General features: G+C 40.1%; 1 protein-coding gene and 1 long non-coding RNA gene across 2 annotated transcripts; one reads left to right on the top strand and one right to left on the bottom strand.

Moving 5' to 3' along the window:
* The first annotated feature begins 4,159 nt into the window (after nucleotides 1–4,159).
* LOC120439236 lies at nucleotides 4,160–6,367 on the top strand. The gene is made up of 2 exons (XR_005612484.1): nucleotides 4,160–4,196; nucleotides 5,017–6,367. It is a non-coding gene; the product is annotated as an uncharacterized LOC120439236 (long non-coding RNA).
* LOC116316544 (limbic system-associated membrane protein-like) lies at nucleotides 5,835–8,514 on the bottom strand. Its single transcript, XM_039610037.1, has 6 exons — nucleotides 8,289–8,514; nucleotides 7,659–7,919; nucleotides 6,566–6,647; nucleotides 6,413–6,473; nucleotides 6,079–6,266; nucleotides 5,835–5,947 (listed from the first exon to the last, which is right to left on the bottom strand). Exons 1-6 carry the CDS (start codon nucleotides 8,455–8,457, stop codon nucleotides 5,881–5,883), a joined length of 828 nt encoding a protein of 275 aa, XP_039465971.1. The 5' UTR covers nucleotides 8,458–8,514; the 3' UTR covers nucleotides 5,835–5,880.
* Between the last annotated feature and the right edge of the window lie 6,582 nt (nucleotides 8,515–15,096).

Here is a 15,096-nt window from a genome sequence, read left to right on the forward strand (position 1 = left end):
ATAAGGCGCTGGCTGGCCCAGATAAGAACTGCCTGTCTGTTTTGGCGGTTTGAGAGTAATTGCACGCTTGCGGATTGCTCGGACACATTTGCCAACAGACGGCAGGGAAAGTTAAACCAAAACATGTTTAATCCTCCGTCTGGACCCCACCGTGTGTTCAGTACAAGCATCAACATAAGTCTGGTACAGCTTTTTAGAGAACCGGCTCTTTTCGGCTCCGAACCGCTCTTCAGGTTGTTTTTTGCTTTAATTAATTTATTATTAACAATAATATAAATTTATGCACAAAAGGAATTACTAATGTGAAAAACATACGTGGTTCTAATTATATATGTTTATATATAAATATATGCGGTGGCCCCTAGAGACAAAGCACGTACAAACTCCAAAGCACATTTCTAGCGTTAACTGACCTTCCAAAACAGAGCTACCTAGATCACTTAAATTACACAATTGCAAAAAAATATGTATTATTTGTGTATTTATGCACAAGCACTCATATATATTCAAATAATTTTAAAAAAAAAGTTCATTTACCTGTTACTACCACACACCAAATCCGGTTGTTGGTACTTCCTGGCTTGTGTAGCCACTAGGAAACACAGGCTCAACACTGCCCCTAGCATCCTGGAGCACTTCTGTTGTCTTTTGTACGTGTTTTGAGTTTTTATGTGCTTCGGAGTTTGTACATATTTTTTGAGTTTGTTTTTACCAGGGGGGATGTGCTGGAAAAGCTTGAAAAGGGACTCTGAAAGTGCTTAAAAGTGCTTGAATTTGACCCTGAAAAAGGCGCATGAACCCTGTTGATTAAACCATGGTGCTTTAAAAGCTTTAAAGTGATGGTGTTTTATGTTTTCTCTCATGTACAGTGTGACCCATTTATTTAGGTAGTTTAAGTGTAATTAGTAGTTACATGGAGATGCTGTATTTTCTGCAGTTCCTGCTTTCACTGAAGCTTTTGATTATTTCTTTGATTCTCAGTGCTCAGGCTATTGCCTCCTTCCACTCTCTATGTAATAACTATCAGATTTTTATTTTTCCATTTGCAGTACTTGCCATTTCCTTGAACATAGTGTGATTTGCTGGGTCTGTGTGTGTATATTTGAACTCTGTGTGTTTCTGGCAGGTGTTTGGCCACGGAAAGCTAACGGGGAACCTACGTGGGCCCTGCTGCTGACAGCTCTGATAGCTGAGCTGGGGATTCTCATCGCATCTCTGGACATGGTGGCTCCTGTTCTGACAATGTAAGATGCAGTTATGTCACATGCATATGCATGTGTACGTGCACACTTAGTGTCTTCCTCATTAGTGATGTGTCGGTTGTGAACGAAACGGCTCTTACAGCCAAATCTTTGAAGTGAACGACGCGAGCTGGTTCCTTATCGCCAGCCGTGGGGTTTTTCTCCTTTCCTTCTCTCACCCTCTCTCTCGCACTTTTTTTTCCGCTTCACTCCTCACGCGAGCCTTGTGCTTTGCGCTGGGGGAGGGGCGGTAGTTACACTCTCAGTAGCACAGGAACAGGGTGGGAGGAAAGAGAGAGAAAGAGAGCCAGGAACAACACGTCACATTAGAAAGGTATAGTAATCATCCACAGCTATTTTCAGTTGCAGATGATAAAGGGGTCAGAAAGTTTATTCATGCAGGCCCATATGACAGAGAATGTGCATCTTCTTTTTGTTTTCATATTTTAACTTATATTTAATTGTGTTGTGGTTTGCAGTGTTTTGTGTTGTTTCACTTTAAATTTGTTTAAAAGGAAAAAGCTGGAAATTTAAATAGTTAAAAGTTGAAATGTAAATAGTTGGTTTTTGTATTATATGATTTATTTATTACATCTTATGTGGAGTGAATAAATAAAAGTATATTTACTGAACTCCAAAACACGTAAAACTCAGAAACACGTACAGGACACAACAGTAGTGCTCCAGGATGCTAGGGACAGCGTTGAGCTTTTGTTACCTAGTGGCTACACAAGCCAGGAAGTACCAACGACCGGATTTGATGTGTGGTAGTAACAGGTAAATGAACATTTTTTATATATATATGAGTGCTTGTGTAGAAATGATCTAGGTAGCTCTGTTTTGAAGTTCAGTTAACGTTAGAAACGTGCTTTGGAGTTTGTATGTGCTTTGTCTCTAGGGGCCACCGTATGTATTTACATATAAACATATATAAATAAAACCACGGGTTTTTTTTGTTTTGTTTTTTTCCTTTTGTGCATAATTTTATATTGTTGTTAATAATAAATTGATTAAAGCAACAAAACAACCTGAAGAGCCGGTTGGGAGTCGAAAGAGCCGGCTCTTTTTAGTGAGCCGAGCCGAAAGAGCCGGTTCTCTAAAAAGAGCCGGAAATCCCATCACTACTTCAAGTCCTCCTGGTACGACTCAGTTTTCTCTCTCCTCCTGTCTGTGTGAGTGTTTGTAAGTCTGCACACCTCTGCTTGCAGGAGTACGATTCCTTTGTGTTTCCCACCCCTCGTTCCTGTGCACCTGGAGCCTGATGGGCACACTTATGGGTCATCATCCTGCTGCTTCTACTTAAAATGGAAAACCATTAGTCAACGCCTGATCGTGGGCTCACACTGTTAGTGTAGCCGACTCCTTATTTCTCTACATATGACCTGCTTTTGCTTTGTGACTGCAGGTTTCCTGTTTCCTTCTGTGCAGGATAACTTGAGGCGTTTCTGGGAGAGGTTTGTGAGAGAGGATCTGTTGAAGGTAAATCCTCCACATTGTACTTTTCAGCAAATTATTGTTCCCATTCATGTTGTTGATACTCTACAGTAATAGGGTGTGACATAAAACTGTTGCTTCAAATATATACAGTATCTCTATGTGAAGAAATTCATGCAACAAACTCATTTCGGTCAATCTTAATGGCGCACACATGCAGGACAGAACAGAGAAATATTTACAAATTTGGTATTTACACTCTTTTGTAGTTAGTGTTTAACGTTAAAAGTTAATTTATATTAGACTTTTTTTTTTACTTTGTTCAGTCTTCAGTGTCACATAAAAAGCAGTTGTTCAGTTATTGTGAAGGAGAAAAAAACACACTGAAACTGTCTCAGTCTTTATTACCAGAAAGTACAAACTGAAAAATAAACACAAAAAATAAAAAGCTCAAATTAAAACATTTTCCAACTGTTTAAAACATCCTGTGAATTCAATACCAGACTTTAAATTCACCTGCCAGCTGGAGCCTTTCTGTGTAGAGTTTACATGTTCTCTCCACATTTATCTGGTACCTGGAGTATCTTCAGACAGTCCAAAGGAAATTAGGCTGCTGTAAAGGTCCCGGGTCTTTTGTCCTGTGTTTTGTGTTTTTCTTTTGGCCTTACAAGTTCTGTTTTTGTTAAATATCCTCAGTTTGTTTCTGAGGTTGCTCCTGGTTTAGGTTTGCACTGTTGTTTCTTTCTGCTTGGTTTGTTGTTAGTTTAGTGCACTTTGAGTTTTGTCTTGATTCTGTCTCCTTTTGTAATTGTAGTTCATCCCCTGAGTTTGTTTTTCCTGCCCTCTTGTGTTCTTTGGTGTATATTAGAAATATCCTGTCTCAGAGTGACGCTGGAAAACTAGTTCATGCATGTGTTACTTCTAGGCTGGACTACTGTAATTCATTACTATCAGGATGGCCTAAAAACTCTCAGAAAAGCCTTCAGTTAATCCAAAATGCTGCAGCAAGAGTACTGACAGGGACTAGAAAGAGAGAGCATATTTCTCCTATAATGGTCTCACTTCATCATCACTTTGTATTGTCTCTTGTCCTGTCTTTGTGTATCGTACATAGATATAGTTAGTAGTAGCACCTTTTTCTTTCTTTTTAATTTTATTTAAATTTAGTGAGTTATTATTTATTTGCAATTTCTAGTTTCATATCTCTTGGAGACATGTTTTTTATATTCATATAAATGCACCATGGGGGGCTTGGGGTGAAACGGCATTGCGATATGCTGTATACTGTGTATATTGTTGTATTGACAATAAAGACCTTGAATGTTGAATCTTTTCAGGCCCCTCTTCTGTGGAACCAGCTTCCAGTTTGGATTCGGAGACAGACACTATCTCTACTTTTAAGATTAGACTTAAAACTTTCCTTTTGCTAAAGCATATAGTTAGGGCTGGACCAGGTGACCCTGAATCCTCCCTTAGTTATGCTGCAATAGGTGCATGTTTCTGGGGGATTCCCATGATGCAGTGAGTATTTCTTCTTCAGTCACCTTTCTCACTCACTATGTGTTTATACACCTTTCTGCATTGAATCATTACTTATTAGTAAGTAAGTTGTAAAATTTATTTATATAGCACTTTAAGAGTATTACAAAGTGCTTCACATGAGACTATAAAAGCATATGAAATAAAACAACATATTACACATAAACATTACCCAAATGCCTGTCTAAACAGATGTGTTTTAAGTTGTTTTTTAACCTCCTAGGACCTGGCATCCACATATGTGGACATCACATTTTCGGTTGTCTAGACCAAAATACAAAATTTTGCTCTACAAAGGCCTGATATCCACTTACGAGGACATTATACTGCTACTGTTCTATCAAAATTAAAACAAATGTCCTCATATGTGGATCTCATTTTCTCAGAAACAAAAATCAGGCAAAAAAAAAAAAAAAAATCTGCTAATTCTTTGTCCCAATCAGCCCAAATAGCAAAGAAAAATTAAAAAAGCATGCCATGAAAGAGTTCGGGTCTTAGGAGGTTAAAAGAAGCCACAGAGGTGATGCTGGGTAGCGAGGGAGCTAAACTGTTCCACAATATTGGAGCTAGAGTTTGAAAAGCGCAATCCCCTTTGTTTTCAAACAGGTCTGTGGAATAGTAAGAAGACCACTATCAGTGGATCTGGCATATGGCTGGTGCTCCCTCAGCCTGGTTGTACTGGAGGGTTCTTCCTTTTAAAAGGGAGTTTTCCTTCCCACTGTTGCCAAAGCACATGCTCATCAGAGGTCATATGACTGTTGTTTTTTTTTTTTCTGTATTTTTCTCTCTTCCACATCGAAAGGATCCAGTGAAAGTAGTTCTGGCATGTGACAAGGATTCCACCTGGGCGTCTCCCAGGTGAGGTGTACTGGCTGTGTCCAACCAGCGGGAGGCCCTGGATCAGACCCAGGACCTGATGGAGTTCCCCTGGATAAGCTGGAGGAGGTGGCTGTGGAGAGGGAGGTCTGGAGTTCTCTGCTTAGGCTGCTTCTCCCACAACCTGGCCACAGATAAATGAAATAAGTAGACTAAATATAGCTTTTTATTCTAAAGAATGTGGTTGTTTCCTTGCAGGACACCAGGAGAGATGAGCATATCCAGCCCACATCTGCAGCAACTGTACTTAAGGGAAGTTGGGACAATGTTAAAGACTTTCTCCACGCAACTGCACTTGGATTAGCTAAATTCATGACAGGCATTCAAGCAGTAATGTCTGGACTGACAACCAAACATACCAAGCTTCTGTGGTTGAGCCAGAGACTGCACTTGTGGATGAACAATACAAACATATTATATTTATTATATCAGTAATGTAACTTGCAACAAAAAGTTATGGGAAGCTTAAACTTAGTTTCAGAATAATTAAATCTGAGACTGGTACAGTTAGCAAAGTGTGATCCACTGAACAAAGTGAGGAAGCTGATCCACTTTGACATGTCTGTTGTGAAAAGACTTTATTGGATTCCTACATCCAGGTAGGTCTGGATAGCTGCTTGTCCCTTAAAAATAATTCTTCATTTAAAACCTGCATTTTGTATACACTCAGATCTTGGTCTATTATTAAAAGTGTGATATTTAACAACAACAAATATATATTAATATTATATTTATATTTTATAATTTTTTTAAGTCTACGTAAATATCACATCATCATCAACCCGTCCCTTCATCTGGTTTTGTTGACTGTGGAGAACAGTGCACATGGAGACTCTCCTGTTTCCTGACTTCTGTCTCTGAAAACAGAGAAGAAGATTTCATGATTTGGAGGATATAGCATCAACTGAAATCATTTCCATTAATGGTGAAAAAGAACAGTAAAAGCAGTGAGTTTGTTTCTTAGACATGAGAGGACAGTCTCTCTCACCTCTTGGCTGCACTGCCTCTGTTAAATCTAACAGCAGTGTACTCAGTAACTTCCTGTTCCTGCATTTGTCTGTGAGGCTGAGCTGCTCTGATGTTGGAGTAGAGAGGATCTGCCTGGTTATTGGAGAAGTGGATGCTGGTGTACTGAAGATCATCCTGCTCCTCTGGCTGTCTCTGGTCAGGTAAACACTGTATAGGAAAAGAGATCTCAGCTACAAATGTGATCAAATGTATTTGAGTTAAAGAACAACAGCAAAGAAGGATTTGGGAGTCCACCAGGAAGTTTAAAACCACAATGTTGGTTATTTGTACAACACTGATGTGACTGTTTTCACCTGTTCTCTGTTGTTGGCTCTGTCTTCAGATTTAACAGGTTCCTTGGACATCCTCTTTTTTCTGGTTGGGACAATTAATGTTGAACAAAATAATGACATTCATAAACTCATCAAACTTTATCTTGTAAACAATAATGTAACAGATCTGCTCACTGAATCCACAGGAAGACAGAGAAGAATATGACAGGCAGGAGAACAGCAGCAGTTACTCCAGCAGCTTCTAATGTTCCTGCTCCTGTGGAAACAAAGATCAAAATAAAACACTGACAGTTAAGTTAGCATTACAACAACTGAGCACAGAGTCGATTCAGGCACGACATCAAGTCAAGTTAAGCCACAACATTGTAGAATAAATGTTACTGTGCCTGGAATTTTAGATAATTGTACTCTTTGTAAAACTGTACAGGAGCTTGTTCATGCATGAATAGTCAGCAAAATAAGCTACTGTAAGACTTGAGTTCACTGAAACTCATGTAATGCTTTCCTTATTTTATGGCCTCAATTATCTGATTGTAACATAAAGTAGAGTTACTGCAGGTTAGAACAGTTAAAAGCGGTGCTCTGATCACTGATGTACTGGCATATAGTTAGAGTTAGACAACTTAGATTAGTCCTTCAGCACAATGAGTTAACTGGTGCCATCCCAGCATTGAAAATTTGAGCAGTCAATGAACAAAGTTTTAGGAAGACATATCCTCCTCCAGACTCCTGCTACACCACTGCTGATGTCAGAAGTTCATGTGAGAAAAACAGAAACATTACAATTAAATTTGAAGTTAAACCAGCATCACTTCCTGAGTACAGAAAGTAACACTAAGAATGTAGAGTCATATATCATATGTCAACGACTGCTACAAAAGTACAGAACAGTACTGCTGCAGTTTCAGCAGCTTTCAGTTGTAACTTTGTCTACATGTTTAACTTCTACTATTAACCTCTGAGCTCATGCAGTGAGGAGGATACTTTGTGAAGAAAGGCCATCAGTCAAGTGTAAGTTAAAGTCAAACACTGCCAGAAGAACCCAACAATGCAGCCAAAGCTCTTCCTCAGAGCAACAGATGTTCTGTATACAGAAAAGCAACACATCAGATTTATATCACCAACAATGAAGAGGACAAAATTCTAGGATGTAAAAATGTGGAGAGTGTGATCTTTGAAGTGACCGAGCAGCTTCCAGCTGTTGGATGAGCTATCCTCCTCACTGCCATCATCATTAAATCCACATGAGCTGAATGTCATTGATTACCTGCTACAACAGTCAGCTGTAAGGTGGAGTTATGAGTCCCTCTATTGTTGTGGGCCACACAGTAATAACTCCCACTGTGCTCAGGTCTGATGTTGCTGATGGTGAAGTTGTGTCCTGATGTTCTAGAGGAGTCTTCATCCTCCTTGTACCAGGTGTAATTAGCTGCTGGGTTAGCATCACTGCTACAGGTCAGAGTCACTGAACTGCCCTCCACTATCTCAGCAGAGGGACTCACTGACACAGAGGGAAGCTCTGGAGCATCTGGAGGAGGAAACATGAACATATTTACAAACTGTGGTTGGATTTTAGAGCAAAAATATTTTAAATGTACAAGACTTTGTCAGTGGAAAATTGTACTTAGTAGTCAGTATAAACTTTGAATGATATAAGCCTGCGATGATAGAATACTGCATGGTGACTTTTTGATGACTCGGACTGTTGTTTGTTACAAGACTTGTTCTGTGTTCTGTTATCATGCAGGGAAGGAGCAGTTCCTTCCAGCGATAAATAAGAGCTGAACAAGTAGTTTCACTCCCTACCGGGAAGAGGAGCCGCTCCCGCTCACACACCCACACACACACACACATACATCATCATCCACATTCCACTGTCATGAACAAACGCACTTACTGTTGTATGACCCTTGTATATAAATAAAGACCAGAGCAGAAACAGAGTGCGAGTCCTTGAGCCTCACTCTCGGGTGTGAGCGCTCTGTGACTGCCCTTGCAAGTAAAAACTGCAGCGTGTGTGTTTCTACTCTCTGATTCTCAGCTGAAGAAGTGTCTTTAGAATACATCTCTTGACAGACTTCAAACACACAGCGAGAAATGAAGCCTCATTTCCTGCTGAGGCTCCACTTATCACCAAATCAGACGCTGCTAAGTTTTTTTTTCACTTTTCATTTCTCAAACTGCAGGTGATGATAAAAAAAATATGTGAACTGGAGCTGGAAGAATAGTCCTCTCATATGTTTGACTTTCCTTTCCAAATTTTGGAAATTCATCAAACAAGAATATGTCTGGAACGTGTTGGAAAAACTGGAATAATGTCTCTGATTGACCAATCATGATGAGAGCTGAGTCTTTATTGTTATCTTTATGGAAAATAAATAATAAGTGATTAATATACTGCATAGGTTAAGCTAAATGATGAGTGTATTTGATACATTATGTTCTTTATATTTCATGTTTAAAAAGCACAAATTATTATTCCTGACTGATGATGTTGGTAAGCTGAGTGAAATCGATATAAAGAGTAAAGGTTATATTCAATTTAATTCTATATAAATTCAATTCAATTTTATTTATACAGCAACCAAATTCCAACAACAGCTGCCTCAAGGTGCTTTATATTGTAAGGTAGACCCTGCAACCAGGTCTTCCCATTAACACCTGACCTGTCCAGAGGTTCAGTCAATGAGCTCGTCAATAGCTTCAATGCTAAAATGTTAAATGTAATGGACACTATTGCTCCCATTAAGGTGAAGGTTATCTCTGGAAGGAAGAAGTCTCCATGGAGAAACTCCACACTGGTGAAAAATGAAAAAGAGAGTGTAGGAAAGCTGAGCGCAGATGGAGAAAAACAAACCTCCAGGTTCATTATGACATCTATAAAGAGAAACTTCACAATTATAATTTACAACTGAGGAGTGCAAGGAGGTCCTACTTCTCTGACATCATCATCAAAAACAGTCATAATGCTCGGGTCTTATTTTCTACAGTTGACAGGCTAACAAACCCTCCTGTGTCAGTGGCAGCTGAACTTCATTCGACCATGGCCTGCAATGACTTTGCCAAATTCTTCACAGAAAAAATCCAAAAGATTAGACAAGCAATTAATACATCAACAGCAGATTCAGGATATGTACTGTGTCCACTGAAAAACTGTTTAACCACCATCAAACAGTTTCACCCTATTAACAGCAAAGACCTGGAGGACATCTTAGGTCAACTGAACTTGCTGTTTAGATGTCCTGCCAACAAGTTTTTTCAAAAAGGTCTCAAAGACTTTGGAGTCAGACCTGTTACAGATCGTCAACTTTTCTTTAATGTCAGGTGTGTTTCCAGAACCACTAAAAACTGCTGTAATTAAACCTATACTGAAAAAGGACAATCTTGACACGACACAAATGAACAACTACAGGCTGATCTCAAATCTCCCATTTTTAAGTAAGATCATTGAAAAAGCAGTTTCTCAACAGCTCTGTCACGGTCTGTGGAGACAGGCCGTGCGGTGGTGTGTGTGGTGGACCCAGGTGCGAACACAGGTGAGGAGACGGGAGTGAATTTAAACTGAAAGCGAGCCTTTATTATGGCTGATGACATAGAGGTTAAACAAGGCAGAATCACAGTGACTAAACTAAACTATAACTAAACCGGGAAACTGATACTGTGATAAACTATGAAGACCCAGAAAACTAAGAATGCAAAGACTGGCCGTGAAAACATGGAGGTTGGGAACACAGACGACGCGACACAGACTGTGTGAAACACAGAGGCCGTTTATCAATGCCCAAGTACGCGAGCGCGTACTCGCGTTCTCGGTGAGTACGTATCGCTGAGAACGCACGGGAGTACGTACCCGCCCGAGAACGCGAGCACGGACTCGCGATATGTACAATTGGAACACCTGCGTGCGTGATGATGTCACAGGTCCGGAGTTTTTACTGTCGCCCCTCCTAATTTAACTGTGAGTAACATGTTATGAAGCTTAACTGTAATCACAGCCAAACCGATTTACTCAGGAACAAATAAAACACTGAAATAAACCAAACATTAACATTTAGAAGTGATCTAAGTGACTTATATATCATTTTTAACCTCAGTAGTGAAACCTCTATTAATAAAAATAGTGTACATGTACATATGTGTACATACCTTAATAAAAACAAGCAGGTGAGATGTTAGAACGCTTTTATTTCTATTCTAGTGGACACTCAATACTATAGACAGCTAAGACCGTGAGCGGGGGGGGGGTTGAGAACGATGTGCCGGGAGTCCGCTGTTGAGTTTTGGACGAAATGCATTCTGGGATATTTAGCTGTACCAAGTCCACACCGATGCATGCTCGATAAAACGGGCAGGACTTTTTCGCGTTCTCGGCTTGATGCGTACTTCGAATTGGAACAGTACTTGGTCTCCGACTGATGACGTACACGAGTACACGAGAACGCAAGTACGCACAAGTACGCATATTGAGAAACGCCCATGGAATCGATTAGACACTTCCGGAGTACTTCCGATAAGGTCAAAAGGTCAAGGCTGGTGTCATCAATCAAACTCGCATTCTTCAGTGACACAAGCAGGGTACCTTCTTTTTTTTAATCAGGCAGCTGCTGTGACATTTCAGCTGTACCTCGGTACCATCCTGTTGGTGCTGTGATGTGATCAGCTGCACCTGGAGATCTGCATACATGAGGAAACAACACAAATTCAGATTATCTTCTTAAAATATGTGCAAACTGTACCTGGAAGCAAATAATGAATTCAAATAAAATGTTACCTGTGACAGTCAAAGTGACTCCAGGTGAACCAGTATAGCTCCCTCCTAATGGTTTGTTATGAATCTGAACTTGTACACAGCTGAGTCGCTCTCTCAGCTCTGTGATTCTCAGAGTGCAGTCCTTCTGATTAGAACCATACTCCACTCGTCCTGTGTAGTCTGAGTCTGATTTCAGATCCACAGGTTCACAATTAGTTATTTTAGTAAACCACAATTTCTTTTGAACTTTAGTAGTGATATTGTATCCTGGATGGGTATGTGTATCTGCATTTTATCTCCACAGCTGATCCTTTCACAGCCATCCTGACTCTGTACCACTGTAACACAGAGCACATCAGAAACCACAATCACTGTTAAAACTTTCAGTTAACAATGAGTTCAAAGACAAAGAGAATAATTGGACAAAACTCAAACTCATCAATGACAAAATCACTGATTATATTCATTAAAATAAATAGTTATGATATAAATTTTGTTGTTTTATTATTTCTAGATATTTTTTTTTTAATCATTTCTGAATGTTTCAGCTCGGTGTCATGATGTCACTGACTCTCTGGTCATTTCAGCCTCATCCACCTGTCCTGCCAATCAAAGGACTCCATCGTCTCCTCCTTCCTGCTCACCTGTTTACATTCACCTCATTAGTTCCTCTGTATAAACACTACAGTCAGTCTTTGCATGTTTATTTAGTTGCAATAACCTTCTTTCTCATTATCTTTTCTAACAAGTTTTCCTGTTTGTTTGTGTCTTTTTTTTTTTTTGTATCTTGTTTTATGAACTTTTAGTAAAACTATTTCCCAACTTCCTGTCTCTCCATCACACATTTATGTTGTGTGAAATTTTGGTCCACTTAGTTTGGTCATCCTTGTTTTGTTTAACTCCTTGTCTTTGAAGAAGATAACAATGAGAATAAACTCACATACTCACTTTTTAAGGTTGTTTTTAAACCTGTATATCACTAAAACATATGTTTAAAACAACAAACACAAAGCAATATGGCAGATGGCACAAGCATAACAGTGAAGCACTGTCTGTGGATCTTTATGTCCAGTACTGCCTCGACTTTTTCTTGGTGAGGCTGAACTCCTTGAGCTGAGAGTTTGTCTCCCCAAAACACAGTTTCTTGCACTGCAAACCAACATTTGCTCTTGTTGAGCTTAAGTCCATATTTGTGAACCTGCTCAAATACCCTGATCAGTCTCTCCTCATTTGTTCTTGCATTTACAGCCCCAGATAATTATGTCATCCACATGAACTCTGACACCTTTGAGTCCTTCTATTAAATGTTCCATTGGTAGTCTCAGGAAACAGTATCTGCCCAACCTTGAATTGAAGGTGCAGTGTTTGTGGCCCACACAATGTGCTTACACATGGCCCACATACCGCCAAGAATGACGGCCCTTTGAAGGCCCAGATCTGGTTTGCCAAAGGTGGCCCACACATGGGCCAGCACAAGGCCAGTTGCAGACACACTGGTGGTCCTATGCAGGCCCATGTGTGGATTACATCTGTCATCCTTTGGGCCACGTGTAAGTTGTGTGCAGCCATGGGCCAGTTGCTGACATACTGCTAGCCCTGTGCTGGCCCAGAACAGTTTCAGTTCTGGCCCCAGATGTCAGCCTAATGTGTACCTTAATTAAGCCATGTAATAACAACATGTGCACAATAGTGCAAAAGTAACATGCCGAAACTCAGTTCGGACAGTGAATGGACTCATTCGTATATAGCATTTTTTAACTCTCCCAGTGCTCTACACAACACACTCACCCAACCACACACTTCTGCTTAACGGAGTGCTTCCTAACTACATTTATACACATTCACAACATGCAGACTGGAGAAGCCAGGGATCGAACCACTAACCTTCCGAACAATAGGTGACCTGCTCTACTGCCTGAGCTACAGCCACCCATTGGCAAAGATGAGTAAACCCTCACTAGGTTTTGGATAAAGTGTAAACTCACAAACCTGTCAAACCTGCATTTGAAACATTGGCTACCATAGCAGTATAGTATTGCAACAAGGCATTTGGGTCTTCTAACTAAAATAGGAACATAAATAGTGCCTCATTGCCAGACCTGGCCCACATCTGGTTGACATACACTCTGCCGTGACAGTAGTCAGTCAGAAGTGCCAGTTTGATGCTGGATCCAGGCCAGACCTGTTTTCTATGAGCCTGGGCCACATAAACCAAACCACAATCGAGCCAGATGTGGCATGCCATCACGTAGACAGTGCCATATATGCCTGGCCCATATCTGGATGACATACGTCTTATCATGCCAGAAGTCAGCCAGCAGTGCTGGCTTGATACCAGATCCGGGCCAGACCTGCTTGCTATGTGGGCAATAGCTTGAAGTCCAGCAATTCTAATCATTAATGCTACCTTTCTCGCACTGTCTTGGTTTCAAATCGTACAGCTGGACTCATTGCTTGAAGGCACCCCAATTGCTGTTGACGTTTCCCGTCAACTTCAAACTGTCTGGCAGTTTGATAGAACTGATATCGTGTCAATGCGCCTTTGTTTAGACTTTTATTACTGGTACCGTGTTGTGTTTATCTCCTTATCTTTGAAGAATGATTTTTTCAATCTCTGCTACAAGCTGTCATTAAGACTTGTTGGCTAGCAGATAAAACAGTGCCACACAGCCGATTCTCATTGTTGTACATGTTATTTTTTCCCTACCTCTCTCTACCTATTTCCAACACATCATTTACACCTTTAGTCTCCACACAAATATTTAGACACTTTTTTATGTGGCGTGGAATTACAACAATTTTACCACAATAACAGATCTGATCATCACATTTCCTATTGGTGTAAAAAAAACCCCCAAAAAACGTTATACCACTCCGGGTCAGGAGGGGCGATATAGCACGGACCGGCTGGATGACTACGCCGGATGGAAGCATAACCGGAAGCGTGGCAGGGACTTTCCCTTTGACCTTCATCCTGCTCCATGATCAGCTGTTAAAACTTTCCTCAATATTGCTGTAATGTAACAACGTTAGTTTTTTAAGATCAGACAGGTCCCAAAACATTCCTTACACGCAGTCACTGAATTAGCATCTGTGGCACAAATAAGCTTCAGGGACTGACTTGTTTTTTTAGAACTGACCTTTGACACTTGGATGTTGGCTTAATTTTTACACAAAGAGAAATTTGACCCTAATAATAAAAAACATGATACTGTGGTGAATACTTACCTCAACTTTGATGGGTTTTTTCACAGCTATTTATTTAGAAAAAAAAAGTAAACATGTTACAAGGACACAATGTACATTGCAGAGTACATGAATGGGAATTCCTCCTCTCTATACGTACGTCTCTATACCCCTCCCTAACAAATGCTAAGTCATCATCTCCATATTGTGTGTCCCACTTTTCGAGTTTCATTGAAGTGTGCCCAAGTGCACAAGATGTAAAACAATGTAATAGTTTTAAGCCCCCGTTCCCGGTCTAACAAGATGCCATTCATTTAAGAGACTAATAATTTTTTGATTTTAAATTGTGCTAACTTCAACGCAGTAACATTAAAAATAAAACATAGCAGAACTCATTTTTGTTGGACACAAGAACAACTCAAGCATATTTTTCGGGAGCCGGAACTAGCGCTTACAAGTTTGCCGTGCCCCTGGGGACCAGTGCGAGGTTGTGCTGCAGATCCTGGCGTGGAGGGTCCGGACACTCCCACAGCGCAGACTTTGCTATCCGCACAGAGCGTTTCTGGTGTGGCTTATGCAAAAGAGACAAAACAGCTCCTGGTAAGCATGTCTGTTGTAGCCTGCCCTTTGTAAATGTCTCTTTGATTATTTAAACAGTGTTTAAATTGTGACTCGTTTGTTATCCAAAAACATTTTATCTATGTTACTGATTTAAAATATACAGATATACATTTTTCAAGTTTTTAGCTTAAACAGACTCTTGAGCAAA

Source organism: Oreochromis aureus, linkage group 3, assembly GCF_013358895.1.
Source record: "Oreochromis aureus strain Israel breed Guangdong linkage group 3, ZZ_aureus, whole genome shotgun sequence".
In the NCBI taxonomy this organism is placed as follows: Eukaryota; Metazoa; Chordata; class Actinopteri; order Cichliformes; family Cichlidae; genus Oreochromis; species Oreochromis aureus.